The sequence below is a fragment of the Oncorhynchus nerka genome, linkage group LG10, assembly GCF_034236695.1.
Source record: "Oncorhynchus nerka isolate Pitt River linkage group LG10, Oner_Uvic_2.0, whole genome shotgun sequence".
Lineage (NCBI taxonomy): Eukaryota > Metazoa > Chordata > Actinopteri > Salmoniformes > Salmonidae > Oncorhynchus > Oncorhynchus nerka.
Genome location: NC_088405.1, coordinates 55694307 through 55714969, shown reverse-complemented (window position 1 = coordinate 55714969; position 20663 = coordinate 55694307). Strand labels below are relative to the sequence as shown.

The 20663-nt window shown below is 43.6% G+C and overlaps 1 protein-coding gene across 1 annotated transcript in view; it reads left to right on the top strand.

The window, feature by feature from the left end:
- LOC115135667 (gamma-aminobutyric acid receptor subunit alpha-3-like) overlaps positions 1-20663 on the top strand; it is a 117896-nt gene that overhangs the window by 87867 nt on the left and 9366 nt on the right. Inside the window, exons 6-7 of the mRNA XM_029670570.2 lie at positions 8270-8413; positions 14887-15039. Of these exons, the coding sequence (XP_029526430.1) occupies positions 8270-8413; positions 14887-15039 (297 nt within the window). The remainder of the gene's footprint in view (positions 1-8269; positions 8414-14886; positions 15040-20663) is intronic.

Genomic DNA, 20663 nt, shown 5'->3' with positions numbered 1-20663 from the left:
ATTGGAGTATTCTGAAGTGGCCTTCTATGAGTCAATGGAAAAAGCTTACACTTGCAGTCTGGAGAAGGCACCCATCAAACCTGAGACAGCTGGAGCAGTTTGCTCAGGAAGAGTGGGCCAAACTATCTGTTAATAGATCGCAAAGCAGCATACAACTGACCTAAATGTTTGGAAATGATAAGTTCACTTTCGCATGCAAAGCCTTAAAACGCATCTCAAGTGCAAGTGCACTGTTTAGCTCACATCTGAATATCCTAATGATTATGATCACACTTCCTCAATTAAAATATTATGGCGACACTATAGCAAATATGGTTTGGTATGGTTTAGAAACTTGGGAACCAAGCTCGATTTATCAGTGTAGCCCTGTTATAGCCTGGACTTGTTGAAATATATTCACGCCTAGAAGAAACCTCCAGGCTTACGTCTTAACTGTCAAATCATAGAAAAAAGAAAGAACTACAGGGGGCAGTTTGGAACAAACGAATCCCCTCTGAATCATCCTCTGGAATAACGGATGTTCTGGGGTAATAATTACATAACCAACGTTCTCTAGTAATATTAGTCCCGTGCGAATAGAGTTTAGCCTAATTGTCTAAGAAAGCAAACCCCAACTTAATTCGGTCTCAAATCAACAGCCTAACTGTTAAATGTGCCTGCCTTTATAAATCATCAATATATATCTACATAAATAAAACAGATCTTGCTTCTGTTGCCTGTTTGAGTGTTTGTTTAATAGCCTACTGATTCTGTGAGCACCAAGCCTCATGCAACGGCAAAATGTCAGACAAAGCAACTGCACAGATTTGGCTGTTTTTAATCTTTGCTACGCTGTAATAAAGGCTTTACACTTTTCTTCATTTAGAACAGACTGGTGTTACTTAAAATTATTCAGTGTTGTTTACTCGGTTCCAAACAGACAGAAAACGTATCTAACAGCACCTGTTTGTCACACATACTATGCCCGTACCTCTTGCTCCTGTTCCTATACCCTCCCTTTTTCTTGATCTCCTTCTTACTGATATTACAATTATTATTATGATCATTATAATAATAAGTAATGTCATTATCATTAGTGGGCTTTGTATAGTATCCTTCTATTACTGCCATCGAGCTGTAGGCCTAAGAGCGCATCCTGTTTTGTCTTAATACCATACCTTACTTAGGCCTATATTTCATTATATAGGCTACTGTATCAATCAATCATTCATTCGTTCACGCCATCACACAGCATATGAGACTTTCATGGTTTGAAATGCCATCAAGCATTTTAGTTTTAAAATTAAATAACAAAGCTTTAAATAATTAGCCTAAACTATAAATAAACCGCAATTCAGGAATGCATGCAATTGTTGTTTACACTGTTCCAAATGGTCAGAAAAAAATATAGTTTTGTAATCTAACAGCAACTGACACACATAATACTCAATGCTTGCTCCTACAGTATACCCTACTTTTTCTGGATCTCCAGTAGTTTCCACAACTGACTTCCCCTTTACCTCCTGAGCAACCAGTAAACATTCGCCCATTTTGAGAGTCTTTTTTCACATCCTGCTTATCCATTTTGCTGTTGACATTATTGTGTTTGGACATTATTTATATGATTAGGCTATAGGTCAGGCCCTATTGGTCACATGCATGCGATGCTTACATGTTTCATGTAAAGAGAGCAAGTGTTGAGGGAATAGGGAATGTTCTTCCTAAACAATTGAGGGATTTTGGTAACAGAACATTTCAGTCAGAAACCAATAAGAAACTAAAATGGCTGTAATGATGTGGTAGCTTCAGCACGGACAGCACAATCACTTGTTGTGGTACCTTTTCACTGCAGTAGGGAGGAGAGAGAGAAGTGTGCCAGCCACACAGGCACTTGCTTTTTAACACAGTGTGACCATCGGGCTCTTTCTTGAGTCATTTGTTTGTCTTAATTATTTAATCGAACAGTGTGCTTAACCCTTTTGTTGTCTTTAGGGTCATCAATGACCCGCCACTATGTTTAACAGCAGAGAAAAAAGCCTAAATTATATTTTTTCAATTTGAAATGTGATTACTTTTCCTAGAGTGACCTTAACATTAGAAAAAGTTTAAACGTTGCCTTTGTTCATATTTCCATGAAAGCTGTACACCACCAGGGTACAAAGATTGTCTTAGGGTCATTTTTGACCCGGCAGTTACAAAATCATTTCCACAACACAAAAACCACAAAGACACACACACACACACACACACACACACACACACACACACACACACACACACACACACGAGAAATTGAGATTATGTGTGCTACTGATTGAACTCAGACAAAACTAAAACTGTCTTGTGCATGTGCAGAATCTCCCCACCATGACCCCACACGACTCAAGTTCACAGAATAAAAACAATTTCAGACAAAATAAACATTGATTGAAAGCATTGTTTACTAATGGGGAATGCAGTCAGAGGCTATATAGGTGCTGCAGATGACAGTCCCCCCAGTTCTCTCTTTGCTGAAGCCATGAATGCACATTTCAGTGCCCAACAGGTCGTAGATCAGATTTTTTTCAGATATCCAGGAGGAACAAGAGAACAATTATTTAGAAGATGAGGAGGTATCTGAAGAAGAAGACAGGGAACAATACAACCCAGAGCATAATGCATCATCTTCAGATAAAAAAGAAATTCCCTAAGCTGAAAGAGAGACATTTTTATCAAAGAACAGCAAAATAACATGGTCCTTGTCACCATATAACATCCAGGGCTAAATGGCGGCACAAAATGTCATTAGGATGACCCCAGGGCCCACAAGACATGAAGTTGCCCATGCCCAGGACATCGCCTCAACATTATACATGTTCATCACATCAGCCAATGAAAAAAATCATCCTGGAGATAACAAATTTGGAGGGTTTCCGTAAAATATGGAGACAACTGGAAAAGGATGGATGAGTTTGACCTGCGTGCCTACATAGGGCTGCTAATCTTAGCGGGTGTGTATAGGGGCTACATGTAGTCTCTGGGATGAAGAGAGCGGAAGGGTGATTTTCCATGCCACAATGCCATTGAAAGTCTTTCATACTTTCTCAAGAATGCTATGATTTGACAACCGTGAGTCAAGACCTGCAAGACATGTGAGAGACAAACTGGCGGCCATAAGAGAGGTCTGTGAGAAGTGGGTGGAGTGTCTATCATACCTCAGCAAACCTGGGCCTGAAGTAACAGTGGATGAGCAACTGGTTCCATTCAGAGGTACATTTTTATTTTCATATCTGTACTGTAAGTGGTTTTCACTATTAATTGTATTATATATTGCTATAATATCATTGATTTATGTGATTGTTTTCTGTGACACTGATACTAATTACTGATAGTAATCCCTTTTGTCAAAAGGTCGCTGTCCTTTCCGGCAGTTTATGCCCAGCAAGCCAGCAAAGTATGGCATCAAGATATGGGTTGCCTGTGACTCACAATCCAGCTACGCTTGGAAGATGCAAGTCCAGTGGAGGCCCGGAGAAGAACCAGGGGATGTGGGTTGTACTTGATGTGATAGATGGACCGAGGGGGCACAATGTCACGTGGGGCAATTTCTTCACCTATTATGAACTCAGCCAGCAGCTACTGAAGAGGAAGATCCCCATGGTTGGCACAGTTAGAAAGAACAAGCCTGAGCTCCCTGTACTCCTCGCAAACAAGGAGGAGAGAGGCCTTCTCATAAAAGTTTGCCTTCACCCCCACCACCACTCTAGTTTCTTACCTGCCAAAGAGGAACAAGAATGTGGTCCTACTGAGCACACTACACAAAACGGCTGAGATCAGTGATCATGAGGACAGGAAGCCAGCCATCATCCTGGACTACAACCTCAACAAAGGAGATGTGGACAACCTGGACAAGGTGATTGGAACTTACAGCTGCAGAAGGATGACCCATGGTCATTTTCCATAACATAATTGATGTGTCCTCATACAATGCCTTCGTGATATGGAACAAGATCAACCCTACAGTTGAAGTTGGAAGTTTACATACACCTTAGCCAAATACATTTAAACTCAGTTTTTCACAATTCCTGACATTTAATCCGACTAACAATTCCCTGTTTTAGGTCAGTTAGGATCACCACTTTATTTTAAGAATGTGAAATGTCAGAATAATAGTAGAGGGAATGATTTATTTCAGCTTTTTTTTTTCATCACATTCACAGTGGGTCAGAAGTTTACATACACTCAATTACTATTCTGTAGCATTACCTTTAAATTGTTTAACTTGGGTCAAAGTTTCAGGTAGCCTTCCACAAGCTTCCCACAATAAGTTGGGTGAATGTTGGCCCATTCCTCCTGACAGAGCTGAGTCAGGTTTGTAGGCCTCTTTGCTCGTACACGCTTTTTTAGTTCTGCCCACAAATATTCTATAGGATTGAGGTCAGGGCTTTGTGATGGCCACTCCAATACCTTGGCTTTTTATGTCCTTCAGCCATTTTGCCACAACTTTGGAAGTATGCTTGGGGTCATTGTCCATTTGGAAGACCCGTTTGCGCCCAAGCTTTAACTTCCTGACTGATGTCTTGAGATGTTGCTTCAATATATCCACATAATCTTCCTTCCTCATGAAGCCATCTATTTTGTGAAGTGCACCAGTCCCTCCTGCAGAAAAACACCCCCAAAACATGATGCTGCCACCCCCGTGCTTCACAGTTGGGATGGTGTTCTTCGGCTTGCAAGCCTCCCCCTTTTTCCTCCAAACATAACGATGGTCATTATGGCCAACAGTTCTATTTTTGTTTCATCAGACCAGAGAACATTTCTCCAAAAAGTATGATCTTTGTCCCCATGTGCAGTTGCAAACCGTAGTCTGGCTTTTTTATGGTGGTTTTGGAGCAGTGGCTTCTTCCTTGCTGAGTGGCCTTTCAGGTTATGTCGATATAGGACTTGTTTTACTGTGGATATAGATACTTTTCGCACCAAGGTACGTTCATCTCTAGGAGACAGAATGCATCTCCATCCTCAGCGGTATGATGGCTGCGTGGTGCCATGGTGTTTATACTTACATATTGTTGTTTGTACAGATGAACGTGGTATCTTCAGGCGTTTGGAAATTGCTCCCAAGGATGAACGAGACTTGTGGAGGTCTACATTTTCTTTCTGAGGTCTTGGCTGATTTATTTAGATTTTCCCATGATGTCAAGCATAGAGGCGTGTGTTGTAATTAAAATGTTGTAATTAAAATGAGTGGTGTCCACTGATTAAATGCAGTCTTTCTGCATTGTGAAGAGGGAAAACCCAGATATTCACAAAGTTTGTGATGAATGACAGGTTGTTTCTTCATGCAAACTAGATTTGGGTTTTAAAATTCAATTAAGCTGCTTTATTTTAGGTGTTTTGTGGAGGCATGTCATTTTTTACCCTTAGGACAAGGGGAGTATATAGAATGCCAAGACTACACAAGGGTTAAAGCATCAGACATGCTCAGTACATATGTAGTTGTTGTGTCTGCTTAGGGTTGTGTGTGTCTATTTATGGAACAATAAGTTTAAACATATTCGAAAGAACAGGATGACTCTCGGTCGATCAAGATTTTAATCGGGGACAGCCCTAATACAAAAAAATACAACAACAAAAAAATGTGTATTTCTGTGTGTGCGTGTGTTTCTGTGTCCCCTCACAGTCCCTGACTTTCTATGAGATGTTGTTTAATCAGTTTTTAAAAGGTAATTAAGCTGATGCTTGAGTAATTGGAGATGGAAGGAGTTCCATGCGATCATGGCTCTGTATAATACTGAGCATTGCCTTGAATTTGTTTTGGACTTTTGGACTGTGAAGAGACCCCTGGTGGCATGTCTTGTGGGGTATGTATGGGTGTCTGAAGAGACCCCTGGTTGCATGTCTTGTGGGGTATGTATGGGTGTCTGAAGAGACCCCTGGTGGCATGTCTTGTGGGGTATGTATGGGTGTCTGAAGAGACCCCTGGTGGCATGTCTTGTGGGGTATGTATGGGTGTCTGAAGAGACCCCTGGTGGCATGTCTTGTGGGGTATGTATGGGTGTCTGAAGAGACCCCTGGTGGCATGTCTTGTGGGGTATGTATGGGTGTCTGAGCTGAATGTTATTTGATTATGCAGACAATCTGGAATTTTCGTCACAGCAATATTTCTCATAAAAACTAGAAGAGAAGCAGTTAATCTCTTCAGATTAATTAGTCAATTTAAATTAATTAATTATGGCCCTAATCTATGGATTTCACATGACTGGGAATACAGATATGCATCTGTTGGTCACAAATACCTTAAAAATAATGGTCCCACTCCTCTTCAATGGCTGAGCAAAGTTGCTGGAACTGGAACACGCTGTCGTACACGTTGATCCAGAGAATCCCAGACATGCTCAATGGGTGACATGTCTGGTGAGTATGCAGGCCATGGAAGAACTGTGACATTTTCAGCTTCCTGGAATTGTGTACAGATCCTTGCGACTTGGGGCTGTGTATGAATGGCATGACAATGGGCCTCAGGATCTCATCATGGTATCTCTGTGCATTTAAATTGCCATTGATAAAATGCAATTATGTTCGTTGTCCGTAGCTTATGCCTGCCCATACCATAACCCCACCGCCACTGCGGGGCACTCTGTTCAAAACAATGACGTTAGCAAACCGCTCACCCACACAAGTCCATACACATGGTCCGCGGTTGGACGTACTGCCAAATTTTCTAAAACGATGTTGGAGGCAGCTTATGGTACAGAAATAACCATTAAAGTATCTGGCAAAAGCTCTGGTGGACATTCCTGCAGTCAGCATGCCAATTGCACTCTCCCTCAAAACTTGAGACATCGTGTTGTGTTGTGTGACAAAAGTGCACATTTTAGAGTGGCCCTTTATTGTTCCCAGAACAAGGTGCACCTGTGTAATGATCGTGCATTTTAATTAGCTAATTGATATACCACACCTGTCAGGTGGATGGATTATCTTGACAATGGAGAAATGCTCACTAACAGGGATGTAAACACATTTCTGCACAACATTTTAGAGAAATAAGCTTTTTGTGCATATGGAACATTTCTGGGATCTTTTATTTCAGCTCATGAAACATGGGACCAACACTTTACATGTTGCATTTATATTTTTGTTCAGTGTACATACCTTTTATTCTCCCTCCCTTCGAGCTCTGAACCTTTCATATTTTCACATTCTGAACATCGGGTTTGTTTTGTCTCTCCAGAATAAAAAAATATAATTTGGCTGAAGATATATGATGCTATACTCTGCATAAAGTGGATCTCAGAGCCAGACAGGTTGCCATGCAGATCTAACTACAACATTTACATGCAGTTTTACTCATTTCAATTTCTATAGTTTCCTGTCATGGCGCCCTCGTCATGTTGTTTTCTTTAGGATTGTATTGAGCAGCGATATTTAGGTATGCTGCATTATCCTTGCAACTGGTTATGGAGACTTGTATTCTTGACATTATGCAGCCATGAAATTCTGCATGTACTGTGCATCCAGAGAGAAGTGAAAGATTGTAGTGAAAGATTTCAAAGCCTTGAATAACAATGGAAGTGTTTGACATAGTTGACCTTCTCTGCTGAGCGAAGCTAGGAGTCTCACCACACCGAGTAGCTCCTTTACAAACAGACAGAGCCATAGAGGACACACACGATGACAGAATAATACCTTTCATTACCAATTACAATTGTAATAGATGAAGACATATACAAGTAGATGAATTATTATAATTAATAGTCTCCCATGAGAATAAAACTATAACTTCTCTCTGGCTATCAAAATGTAATTAGCAAACCTCAGGCTGATGTATGAATTATGTTATTGGGCTCAGCTGGGGGTCTCTTCTACTGTAATGTGTGTGTGTGTGTTTCTTTAATGCTTTTTAACCTCCTTTCCCTAAATTTGACCTTGTGGATTTCAAAGCCTATTTATGACATTATTCCTCATGCGGATGTACCTTAAGTTCAAGGTGCCAAATTTATAAACTAATCAAAACACTGCCTGCTTTTATTAAACTCTCATTGACATGCATTTATTCAGATCAATGCCCCCCCCCCCCCCTTCTTATAATCTTTGTTTGATGCCATCATCAGAATCAGCCAATGGTAGCACTGCTGAATTATGGAAAAGAGTGTTGTTCACTCATTGGAAACTGCCATTTAGTACTGTCATTCTTTGTCTCTGCCTCTACCCGTGTGTGTGTATATCTGTCCATCTGCACCCCCTTCCCCTCCCCTCCCTACCCTTGCTCTTTCCCTCTCGCTCCCTCGCTCTCTCTCTCTTTCTCTCTCAGATGCGTATACCAACAATGAAGTGGTCTATATCTGGACCAAAGGAGATGAAGATTCTGTAGTCGTAGCGAAGGATGGTTCAAGGCTAAACCAGTATGATCTACTAGGCCACGATATTGGGAAAGAATCCATGAGTTCCAGCACAGGTACACTTACAACCTATCTGCCACTTTTCAAAGTAGCATGCAGTTCCAGCACAGGTTCTATTATGCCATATGATCAAAGCATTGACACTGAGACAACATCAGAACAAAGGTTATAACTAATGGAACATCTGCTTTGAATTTCTCAAGAAAGTCTCTCTTTTCAGCTGCTGGCGTGCATGACAATTTGGATGAATTAATTTCTCTCCCTTTTCCATTTTCCTTTGTACACCGTTGGCATATACTTACAGATTCCATTTGTGTCTTTTTTGTTAAGTCATTTATCTGAGTTGCTGTGCAAGTGGCTGCCTCATCGATTGGTCTCTGCTAGTGTTATTGGGGTCAGTGAGGTCTCACCACTGAAAGGAAGACTTGCTGAGTTTGGGGGAAGGAGGGGCCCGCTGATCACTGAATGCAGTGGCTTTCTTATAGGCTGGTGGAGAGAGACTGACAAACTGTCCTGTTATCCAACACTTCGTCTGTAAACAAAATTTGAAAATTCAGGGTAGATGAAGAGAACCGATCTTTGTGGCGCCTCCAATTTACATGGTATTTAATCTAAGAAGACACAGGCACCCTGATTTCAGATTGAACACACATTTGCTCTGCACAGTTTTAGCAAGTATTTTAAATGGTAGCCAAGAGCAAAAATGTTCAACTTGTTCAGCGGTAAAGATAACAATTCCGCAGTAGTAGAAAGATAAGGAGCCTTGGAGCAGGAGGGAGAACTCCACTTTTCCTCTGATTGAGCTCTGGTCTGGAGTCTGGCACTAAATTATAGGAAATTCTGTCAGCCAGCACAGTTGATCAGCCATTCATTTGATCTTATTCTGATTTCCATAGCTGCTGTGAAATCCCTTTATCTACAACACCCACAATTTTTACAGTTTTGCCTCTCTCCTCTTAGAGAAGTGTCAACCTGTTTTTACCAGGCACAGACTACTATTCAAATCAGAGAAGTCATTTAAGTGGCCTGCTTTCTAAAAGGCAGGTCCCAGTGAGAGACAGATAATGACTAACCTCTACTTAGTCACTGTGATGCATTAGGTCCCTTTGTTTTACTACTGTCACTGTCTCAGTCTGGTTTCATGGTTGCAGTGATAGAGGCAGGCAGGGTGAGGCCGATAGGGACTGAGGAGGGTTGTACCCTGTACATAGCCCCAATAGAGTAGGTTGTGTTGGAACAGTCCTTTGTGTACATTCCTTGTGACACCACAGAGACGCCTCATACTGACTCACATTAGTGACACATCACTGACTCACATTACTGCCTTCAACCACTGAATGTGAGATCAATCTGAGATACCACAATGAATCTTGTACCACAGGGTTTTCTCAGTATTTGTGGTACATACTGGACATACAGGCTTCAGGATAGGGAATATTGGTTATTTTAGCGCTATTTAATTTTCCTGTCTTACCATGTCAATAAGCATAGTGTCCATGTGTCACCTCATCTCAGCATGTACTGTAGGAGTGTATCTGTCATCCAGGAAAGGTTCTCAGCACATTGGTGGCTGTGGATCAAGGCAATGTTTTTAAAACACATTAGTCGTGAGATGACATATTTAATAGCCTGTCATACTGTATCACATATTTCTCTTCCTAAGGAGCTAAAGCCACACAGGTACAGTAGGTGTGCTACTCTCAGCCCTATCACACACACACTAGCTCTTTTTGTCGGCGTATTACTGCTGCCAAGGACAACAGATCTAATCCGGACCAACGGCGTTGGGAAAACGGATCTTTGCCTTTAACAACCTAGTCTCGCATGGCCATACGTCGTTCAGTTGGAGGTCTGGACAATCTTCTATTAGCCAAAATAGTTTGAATGGTCTGCGGCAAGATTTTGATTGGATGTTGCATTTTAAGAACCCTCCCCCACATGGCCGTTGGTGCTGCGTGTAATGTTCGTTAGGAGACATTTTGCAGAGATTTGTTACCTATGATAGTTTGTAACGTTGCAGAAGATGGCAGAAAACCTGGAGGAAAACGTAATTATGTTTTGCCAGAAGTGTGCTCTATATACAAAATCGGCATACATAGGTTCCTACCCCTATTTAGCTATTTTTCTACCATGGACTTCCCCGGGAAGCCTGGTTTTTGCCGAGGCCGTTAACAACCAGACACTGTGGTACACAAGCGATCAGTTAACATTTACATTACATTTAAGTCATTTAGCAGACACTCTTATCCAGAGCGACTTACAAATTGGTGCGTTCACCTTAAGACATCCAGTGGAACAGCCACTTTACAATAGTGCATCTAAATCTTTTAAGGGGGGGGGAGTGAGAAGGATTACTTTATCCTATCCTAGGTATTCCTGAAAGAGGTGGGGTTTCAGGTGTCTCCGGAAGGTGGTGATTGACTCCGCTGTCCTGGCGTCGTGAGGGAGTTTGTTCCACCATTGGGGGGCCAGAGCAGCGAACAGTTTTGACTGGGCTGCGCAGGAACTGTACTTCCTCAGTGGTAGGGAGGCGAGCAGGCCAGAGGTGGATGAACGCAGTGCCCTTGTTTGGGTGTAGGGTCTGATCAGAGCCTGGAGGTACTGAGGTGCCGTTCCCCTCACAGCTCCGTAGGCAAGCACCATGGTCTTGTAGCGGATGCGAGCTTCAACTGGAAGCCAGTGGAGAGAGCGGAGGAGCGGGGTGACGTGAGAGAACTTGGGAAGGTTGAACACCAGACGGGCTGCGGCGTTCTGGATGAGTTGTAGGGGTTTAATGGCACAGGCAGGGAGCCCAGCCAACAGCGAGTTGCAGTAATCCAGACGGGAGATGACAAGTGCCTGGATTAGGACCTGCGCTGCTTCCTGTGTGAGGCAGGGTCGTACTCTGCGGATGTTGTAGAGCATGAACCTACAAGAACGGGCCACCGCCTTGATGTTAGTTGAGAACGACAGGGTGTTGTCCAGGATCACGCCAAGGTTCTTAGCGCTCTGGGAGGAGGACACAATGGAGTTGTCAACCGTGATGGCGAGATCATGGAATGGGCAGTCCTTCCCGGGAGGAAGAGCAGCTCCGTCTTGCCGAGGTTCAGCTTGAGGTGGTGATCCGTCATCCACACTGATATGTCTGCCAGACATGCAGAGATGCGATTCGCCACCTGGTCATCAGAAGGGGAAAGGAGAAGATTAATTGTGTGTCGTCTGCATAGCAATGATAGGAGAGACCATGTGAGGTTATGACAGAGCCAAGTGACTTGGTGTATAGCGAGAATAGGAGAGGGCCTAGAACAGAGCCCTGGGGGACGCCAGTGGTGAGAGCGCGTGGTGAGGAGACAGATTCTCGCCACGCCACCTGGTAGGAGCGACCTGTCAGGTAGGACGCAATCCAAGCGTGGGCCGCGCCGGAGATGCCCAACTCGGAGAGGGTGGAGAGGAGGATCTGATGGTTCACAGTATCGAAGGCAGCCGATAGGTCTAGAAGGATGAGAGCAGAGGAGAGAGAGTTAGCTTTAGCAGTGCGGAGGGCCTCCGTGATACAGAGAAGAGCAGTCTCAGTTGAATGACTAGTCTTGAAACCTGACTGATTTGGATCAAGAAGGTCATTCTGAGAGAGATAGCGGGAGAGCTGGCCAAGGACGGCACGTTCAAGAGTTTTGGAGAGAAAAGAAAGAAGGGATACTGGTCTGTAGTTGTTGACATCGGAGGGATCGAGTGTAGGTTTTTTCAGAAGGGGTGCAACTCTCGCTCTCTTGAAGACAGAAGGGACGTAGCCAGCGGTCAGGGATGAGTTGATGAGCGAGGTGAGGTAAGGGAGAAGCTCTCCGGAAATGGTCTGGAGAAGAGAGGAGGGAATAGGGTCAAGCGGGCAGGTTGTTGGGCGGCCGGCCGTCACAAGACGCGAGATTTCATCTGGAGAGAGAGGGGAGAAAGAGGTCAGAGCACAGGGTAGGGCAGTGTGAGCAGAACCAGCGGTGTCGTTTGAATTAGCAAACGAGGATCGGATGTCGTCGACCTTCTTTTCAAAATGGTTGACGAAGTCATCTGCAGAGAGGGAGGAGGGGGGAGGGGGAGGAGGATTCAGGAGGGAGGAGAAGGTGGCAAAGAGCTTCCTAGGGTTAGAGGCAGATGCTTGGAATTTAGAGTGGTAGAAAGTGGCTTTAGCAGCAGAGACAGAAGAGGAAAATGTAGAGAGGAGGGAGTGAAAGGATGCCAGGTCCGCAGGGAGGCGAGTTTTCCTCCATTTCCGCTCGGCTGCCCGGAGCCCTGTTCTGTGAGCTCGCAATGAGTCGTCGAGCCACGGAGCAGGAGGGGAGGACCGAGCCGGCCTGGAGGATAGGGGACATAGAGAATCAAGGGATGCAGAAAGGGAGGAGAGGAGGGTTGAGGAGGCAGAATCAGGAGATAGGTTGGAGAAGGTTTGAGCAGAGGGAAGAGATGATAGGATGGAAGAGGAGAGAGTAGCGGGGGAGAGAGAGCGAAGATTGGGATGGCGCGATACCATCCGAGTAGGGGCAGTGTGGGAAGTGTTGGATGAGAGCAAGAGGGAAAAGGATACAAGGTAGTGGTCGGAGACTTGGAGGGGAGTTGCAGTGAGGTTAGTGGAAGAACAGCATCTAGTAAAGATGAGGTCGAGCGTATTGCCTGCCTTGTGAGTAGAGGGGGAAGGTGAGAGGGTGAGGTCAAAAGAGGAGAGGAGTGGAAAGAAGGAGGCAGAGAGGAATGAGTCAAAGGTAGACGTGGGGAGGTTAAAGTCGCCCAGAACTGTGAGAGGTGAGCCGTCCTCAGGAAAGGAGCTTATCAAGGCATCAAGCTCATTGATGAACTCTCCGAGGGAACCTGGAGGGCGATAAATGATAAGGATGTTAAGCTTGAAAGGGCTGGTAACTGTGACAGCATGGAATTCAAAGGAGGCGATAGACAGATGGGTAAGGGGAGAAAGAGAGAATGACCACTTGGGAGAGATGAGGATCCCGGTGCCACCACCCCGCTGACCAGAAGCTCTCGGGGTGTGCGAGAACACGTGGGCGGACGAAGAGAGAGCAGTAGGAGTAGCAGTGTTATCTGTGGTGATCCATGTTTCCGTCAGTGCCAAGAAGTCGAGGGACTGGAGGGAGGCATAGGCTGAGATTAACTCTGCCTTGTTGGCCGCAGATCGGCAGTTCCAGAGGCTACCGGAGACCTGGAACTCCACGTGGGTCGTGCGCGCTGGGACCACCAGATTAGAGTGGCCGCGGCCACGCGGTTTGGAGCGTTTGTATGGTCTGTGCAGAGAGGAGAGAACAGGGATAGACAGACACATAGTTGACAGGCTACAGAAGAGGCTACGCTAATGCAAAGGAGATTGGAATGACAAGTGGACTACACGTCTCGAATGTTCAGAAAGTTGAGCTTACGTAGCAAGAATCTTATTGACTAAAATGATTAAAATGATACAGTACTGCTGAAGTAGGCTAGCTGGCAGTGGCTGCGTTGTTGACTTTGTAGGCTAGCTGGCAGTGGCTGCGTTGTTGATTCGGGGGCTAGCTGGCTAGCTAGCAGTGTTGATTACGTTACGTTGCGTTAAAAGAACGACAATAGCTGGCTAGGTAACCTAGAAAATCGCTCTAGACTACACAATTATCTTTGATACAGAGACGGCTATGTAGCTAGCTACGATCAAACAAATCAAACCGTTGTACTGTAATGAGATGAAATGAAAATGTGATACTACCTGTGGAGCGAGGCGGAATGCGACCGGGTTGTTGAGTTCTAATCGGTAGACGTTGGCTAGCTGTTGGCTAGCTAGCAGTGTCTCCTACGTTGAGGACGACAAATAGCTGGCTAGCTAACCTCGGTAAATTAAGATGATCACTCTAAAAACTACACACTCTAAACTACACAATTATCTTGGATATGAAGACAGCAAAGACAACTATGTAGCTAGCTAACACTACACTAATCAAGTCGTTCAGTTGAGGGTAATAGTTTCTACAGTGCTGCTATTCTTATTGACTAAAATGATTAAAAATGATACAGTACTGCTGAAGTAGGCTAGCTGGCAGTGGCTGCGTTGTTGATTCAGGGGCTAGCTGGCTAGCTAGCAGTGTTGATTACGTTACGTTGCGTTAAAAGAACGACAATAGCTGGCTAGGTAACCTAGAAAATCGCTCTAGACTACACAAGCTAAGAAGAAATTGCTAAGATTAGACAAATCAAACCGTTGTACTATAATGAAATGTAATGAAATGTTATACTACCTGCAGACCGAAGTGCAGACCGAAGTGCGGATGCGACTGCTCGCTCCAACCCGGAAGTTGACAGACACTCGGCTTCCCTTTACTAGCATGCATGCCACTGTATTAAAAGGTTCCCAGTGCTGTGCTAGCATGTATTCAACTGTATTTACTTTCATAAATATGGTTCTGAATATTTCAGCAGGGTGCTTGTGTTTATCTGGACTGAACATGAGCTGTATTAATAATTCATGTCCTCTGCATCTCTCTCTCTCCCCCCCTCTCTCTCTCTGTCTCTACCTCTCTCTCTTCCCCCTCAGGAGAATATGTAGTGATGACAACGTATTTCCATTTGAAAAGGAAAATTGGCTATTTTGTGATTCAAACCTACCTCCCGTGCATCATGACTGTCATCCTGTCTCAGGTCTCCTTCTGGCTAAACAGAGAGTCGGTTCCCGCCCGCACTGTATTCGGTGAGTGTCTTCCCCTATCTTCTTAACCGTATTCGCTGAGTGACTTCCCCTATCCCCTTAACCGTATTCGCTGAGTGACTTCCCCTATCTTCTTAAAACTGTATTCGCTGAGTGACTTCCCCTTAACCGTATTCGCTGAGTGACTTCCCCTATCTTCTTAACTGTATTCGTTGAGTGACCTTCCCTTAACCGTATTCGTTGAGTGACTTCCCCTATCTTCTTAACCGTATTCGTTGAGTGACTTCCCCTATCTTCTTAACCGTATTCGCTGAGTGACTTCCCCTTAACCGTATTCGCTGAGTGACTTCCCCTATCTCCTTAACCGTATTCGCTGAGTGACTTCCCCTATCTCCTTAACCGCATTCATTGAATGACTTCCCCTATCTCCTTAACCGTATTCGCTGAGTGACTTCCCCTATCTCCTTAACCGTATTCGCTGAGTGACTTCTCCTTAACCATATTCGCTGAGTTACTTCCCCTATCTCCTTAACCCCGAAATGCACTTAACAAGTAACTGAACCATTCCGACAGTTTGGAGTGCTGTTGTTTAAATTATGAAGCTACATCAAAACAAGTGTTCAGCAGCGGCAGCTTACGCATTTGTGGAGCAGCTTTTGTTCACATCATCAGAAGCATTCAGTAAATTGGCGTGCCAGGGGAGGGTAGAAAAAGTTCATCTTTGAGAAGTTGTGGTTCACACAGCGAAGTGTAAAAAACAGCTTGGTGCCCATGTTGGCTCTGTTGAGTCTTGGACAGTGATTCATTTGGGTTTAAAACTGTTCTTGGATCACAGGATTGACCTGTAATTAACTTGGCCACCGCAAAACCACCTAATTAATTACAGATTAGCGCCAGCAAACTTGGAAAGGAATTAACTTGGAGAAAGTGAGGCTGTTCACCTCCAGGGACGGAGTGATACAAAGAAATGTTGCAGTTGCATCTCTCGCGTCGGAATATTGAACGTACCTTGCAGAAAATTTAAGCCAGCCAAGTTTTAAGACATTATTGCTTATTGAGCTTTTGCTAACTTTGGCAAGGTGTCTGGCTTTGTCAACACTTTTTGTGGGGCAGACGTATCAGGTGCAAAGCACAGCTGATCCTGCCAACATCGCTCTGGAGACTTAGGAAGGGTGAGATCCTGCTTCCTCTCTGATGGAGCAGAATGAAACATGAGCTCTGACAAATTGAGTTGGTAGACTAGAAAGAAATGGCAGCCTATTCACGCTTCGGGGAAATGATAGTAACAGAAAAGTTGTGCTCAGCCCTCCAAAGCAATGTCGAGGTAAATAATGAAAGCAGTCAAACCTCCAGTTGGAGAAAACATTTCCCAATCTAGGCCTAAAACTTTCAAACGGTAACTGAAGCTCAAGAAACACCAAGAAAATGAAGTATATTATGGTCTGCTGACACATACTGTATTATTGTAGGCTAGTAGTATAACAGTTTGACTTCAAATTATGCAGAAGAATTGGCAAAGACATTGTGTTTGTTGTTACAGCTAGCATATGCAACTTTAATGCACAGACCCACACAAACATGAGTCACTAACACACCTACAAATGTATCTGTGTGTCAATCATACAGCTTTGATATTTTACAGGTTTCACCACAGCTGATCTTGTGGATGACACCCGACCACTAGCTCTTTAAACTGTGACTAACCGTTCTGGAAACATGACTAATTGGACAAATGGAGTCATTGAAAAACATGAATCTCACTACCTAGTGCCTTTCATGTAAAGAGGTCAGCCAGCATATGTTTCTTCTAATCAGTTTAAAATAAGAGCGTGCGGCACATTGTTCCCCCTCCTTTCTCGCCTGGTTTATGGAGACCCACGGCTTCACCTCTCAGCCTGCCATGAGGACTGTGTCATGGCAACCCAAAGTGCCTCCCCCTGCAGTAAGAGCAGGCCTCTGTTTGGCAGCTAATTAGTGTTTGAGATCAGAGCAGGGCAGGGCATACAGTGAAACACAGTGGAGAAATACACTGGCTAGCCACTATGATTTGGTTTGATTTGCTTTGCATGTAAGGTGAAAAAAAGAGGAGTTCACATACTTACAGCCATGTGAAAATGATCTGGTCAATTTCTCTGTCACAGTCCCCTCGCCTCGGGATTCTCCATTCTCACAGTCCCATATTCCTCTCATGAAGGAGGGGCCTTCACCTCAGCTCTATGACTGACTTCCTTGTTAAAACAAAGGCCTTTCATTGCCAAGAAAAGGCACAGTAAGAAGCTGTTAGTCTGTCAACCCTTTTAAGAACAACATCTCATGTGTTTTCTAATGGAGGTTCAGTTGAAACAAGGGACAAGGTCATTGGGAATCATTCCCCAAACACAGCAGTATGTGTGTTTGTTGTCTACTCAATATGAGCAAACTCTCACTTGTAATGGAAGTGCACAAAGGCACAACATTGTTTAAAGGACAGGTGTGGAGTTAATGAAAGTGAGAATGGCCTCAGGGCACAGGACTGGTCCAGGTAAACAGGGGTCCTGCTGTTAGCTGGGAGGAGGTTTCAGATTGAGACTATCCTCCCTGACTGGACAGTCACTTTGACTGCTTTTCACAACCAGCCTCTGATAACCTCCTGCTCTCTGAGCCATCCACAGGGCTTTAAAACTGTCTAAATGTTTTAGGAAAAACTGGTGACTTGTCTCGTATGAAGAGCAGCCAATTCTCCAACCTACATTTATGAGTATGAGCGGCTCCCGGGCACTGTTCGAAAGATGATATTTAATCAATCATTTGTTCCCTAGCGGGTGGCCTGGTTGGAGGATCTGGCTGAAATGACCTGATATTTTTTTGTGGAAAATCCTGTTTGTAATTTTCTCCTTCACCCAAGTGTAATGTATGATTTATGGTGTGAGCGGACATATTACACAGTGGATCAAATCAAATTGTATTTGTCACATACACATGGTTAGCAGATGTTAATGCGAGTGTGGCGAAATGCTTGTGCTTCTAGTTCCGACAATGCAGTGATAACCAACAAGTAATCTAACTAACAATTCCAAAACTACTGTCTTATACACAGTGTAAGGGGATAAGGAATATGTACATAAGGATATATGAATGAGTGATGGTACAGAGCAGCATACAGTAGATGGTATCGAGTACAGTATATACATATGAGATGAGTATGTAGACAAAGTAAACAAAGTGGCATAGTTAAAGTGGCTAGTGACATAAGGATGCAGTCGATGATCTAGAGTACAGTATATACGTATGCATATGAGATGAATAATGTAGGGTAAGTAACATTATATAAGGTAGCATTGTTTAAAGTGGCTAGTGATATATACAATCACCAGTGACGATGGACATTCGTCCATTGATATTTTTTAATTGCCTGATCTTTTTTTAATATGGGGAGATTGGATTTGCCAATTGTCTTCAATTTTCTTCAACTTTAGCACTGACTAATATTAAATGATGCCATATTTTACTCATTGACGATGCACATTAAGTATAAGCAATTCAGGGCAGTCTCAATCCTACCGATTTATAACAGTTTTTAAATGTAGCCACCTAACAAACATAGTAATGGGGCTAGTTATATCTTCTGCATAAATCAACAGTAAGACCGTAATTTCACGTTTCTTATTTAGGAGGTGGGGAAATGAGTTGACCTCTTCAACTGCGCAATGTCCATTTTCTGAGCCTATATTTTCTTCTAACAGATGCGGCAAGTGGGAACAGCTGAAGTGGAATGATTGCTTATATCGGCTTTGATGGACACCCATTCTCTGCTCTCCTCTCATTTCGTTCTTTAAATTCCCGGAGACGTAGAATACAAAGGCCAGTGGGCACAATGACCTATAAAAGATTCACATTTCACACAGCAATTGATTTATCCTCTAAAATCTTTTCCTGTATTGTAATTCAAATCTACATTGGGCCTGACAAACAGTAAGAGTATTGCACAGCCACATGTGGAATGTTTCTGTGCTATGTCTTCTAGCTGCTGGTCTAGATGGACAAATCTAATCAGTGTCTTGGTCTCAGTGTTTCTGTTTCAACACTTTGATTGCCTGTGTAATGACATCCGTGGTGGCAGGGGATTTTTCCTCAAAGCTTTTAAGTGTCAAACAATGCCAGGAAAGTTCAATTAAATCTCATTGTGGATATGATGGCTGTGTCACACTGTCAGACATGATGGAGGTGGTCAATACAGCCTCCAACACAATGGATGTGGTCAATGGAGGAGTTATGTCCAATTACTTAACGCCTACAGCCTCTGGTAGGCTTCTCCCCTACCCACCATCATGGACATAGTGGTAGTTGGCATCCCTTTCCAGCTACAGGTCACAGTGTGCTCCTCACATTTCCATGAGGTGATCAGCCAGCAGGGTTTCCATATCAAGTGCAGCACCACTCTGCCAGGCTGCTGCATCTGTTCCAGAGCAGTCCCTTCTCTCTCCCATCCACCCATGGTTCCGCTTCCCCCTATGAAGTGGCTGCTCCATGTTTCTGCAGACAGATGGCAGGGGACTGCCTAGCCGCCTGCGCTGTATCAATACAGGGATTACAGTGTATCGTCAGACAAGCTCAGCGGAGCTCTCCTGTGGGGCGACTCCAATCCGCGGTTCTGTGAGACTTAGGGAGGCGGTGTAGTAGAGGGCATGGACAGATGTTAGGCAGCTCTGGAGCCAGGGATGGAGAGGTTAGATTGTAGCTGCATCTGAAACACTAACTCTGCTATCTGAATTGGGAATAAAAACATTTTTACAATCAGGTTTTTATTGTTTTTTTAAGGATATACCTATGGAGAACTGTAAAAATGTTGCTACATCCCTGAATTAAGCTGGTGTTATCGACAAAGCTCAGTGGGAGAAAGTTCAAGACTACTTTCTGGAGGACAATCCTACTTGTCTCCTAAGTAGGAAAACACGTTCATCAACTTTCAAAGCATCATAACTTCCCCCCAAACTGCAGTGGATGATATAGCAGTTTGAAACTCTGTGTCTGTACTTTTATAAAAATGTCAAAATACATATATACAGCTCTGGAAAAAATGCAAAATAATTAGTTTCTCTGGTTTTACTACTTAGGTATGTGTTCGGGTAAAATTAACATTTTTGTTTTATTCTATAAACTACTGACAACATTTCTCCCACATTCCAAATCAAAATATTGTCATTTAGAGCATTTATTTGCAGAAAATGACCACGGGTCAAAATAACCTAAAAGATGCAGTGTTGTCAGACCTCGAATAATGCAAAGATAATAATACAAAAGTTCATATTCATAAAAAAATTAACAATACTCATGTTTTAACTTAGGAAGAGTTCAGAAATCAATATTTGTTGGAATAACCCTGATTTTCAATCACAGCTTTCATGCATCTTGGCATGCTCTCCACCAGTCTTTCACATTGATGTTGGGGGAATTTATGCCACTCCTGAGCAAAAATTCAAGCAGCTCTGCTTTGCTTGATGGCTTGTGACCATCCATCTTCCTCTTGATCACATTCCAGAAGTTTTCAATGGGGTTCAGGTCTGGAGATTGGGCTGGCCATGACAAATTCTCGATCTAGTGGTCCTCCATCCACACCTTGATTGACCTGGCTGTGTGGTATGGAGCATTGTCCTGCTGGGAAAAACACTCCTCAGAGTTGGGGAACA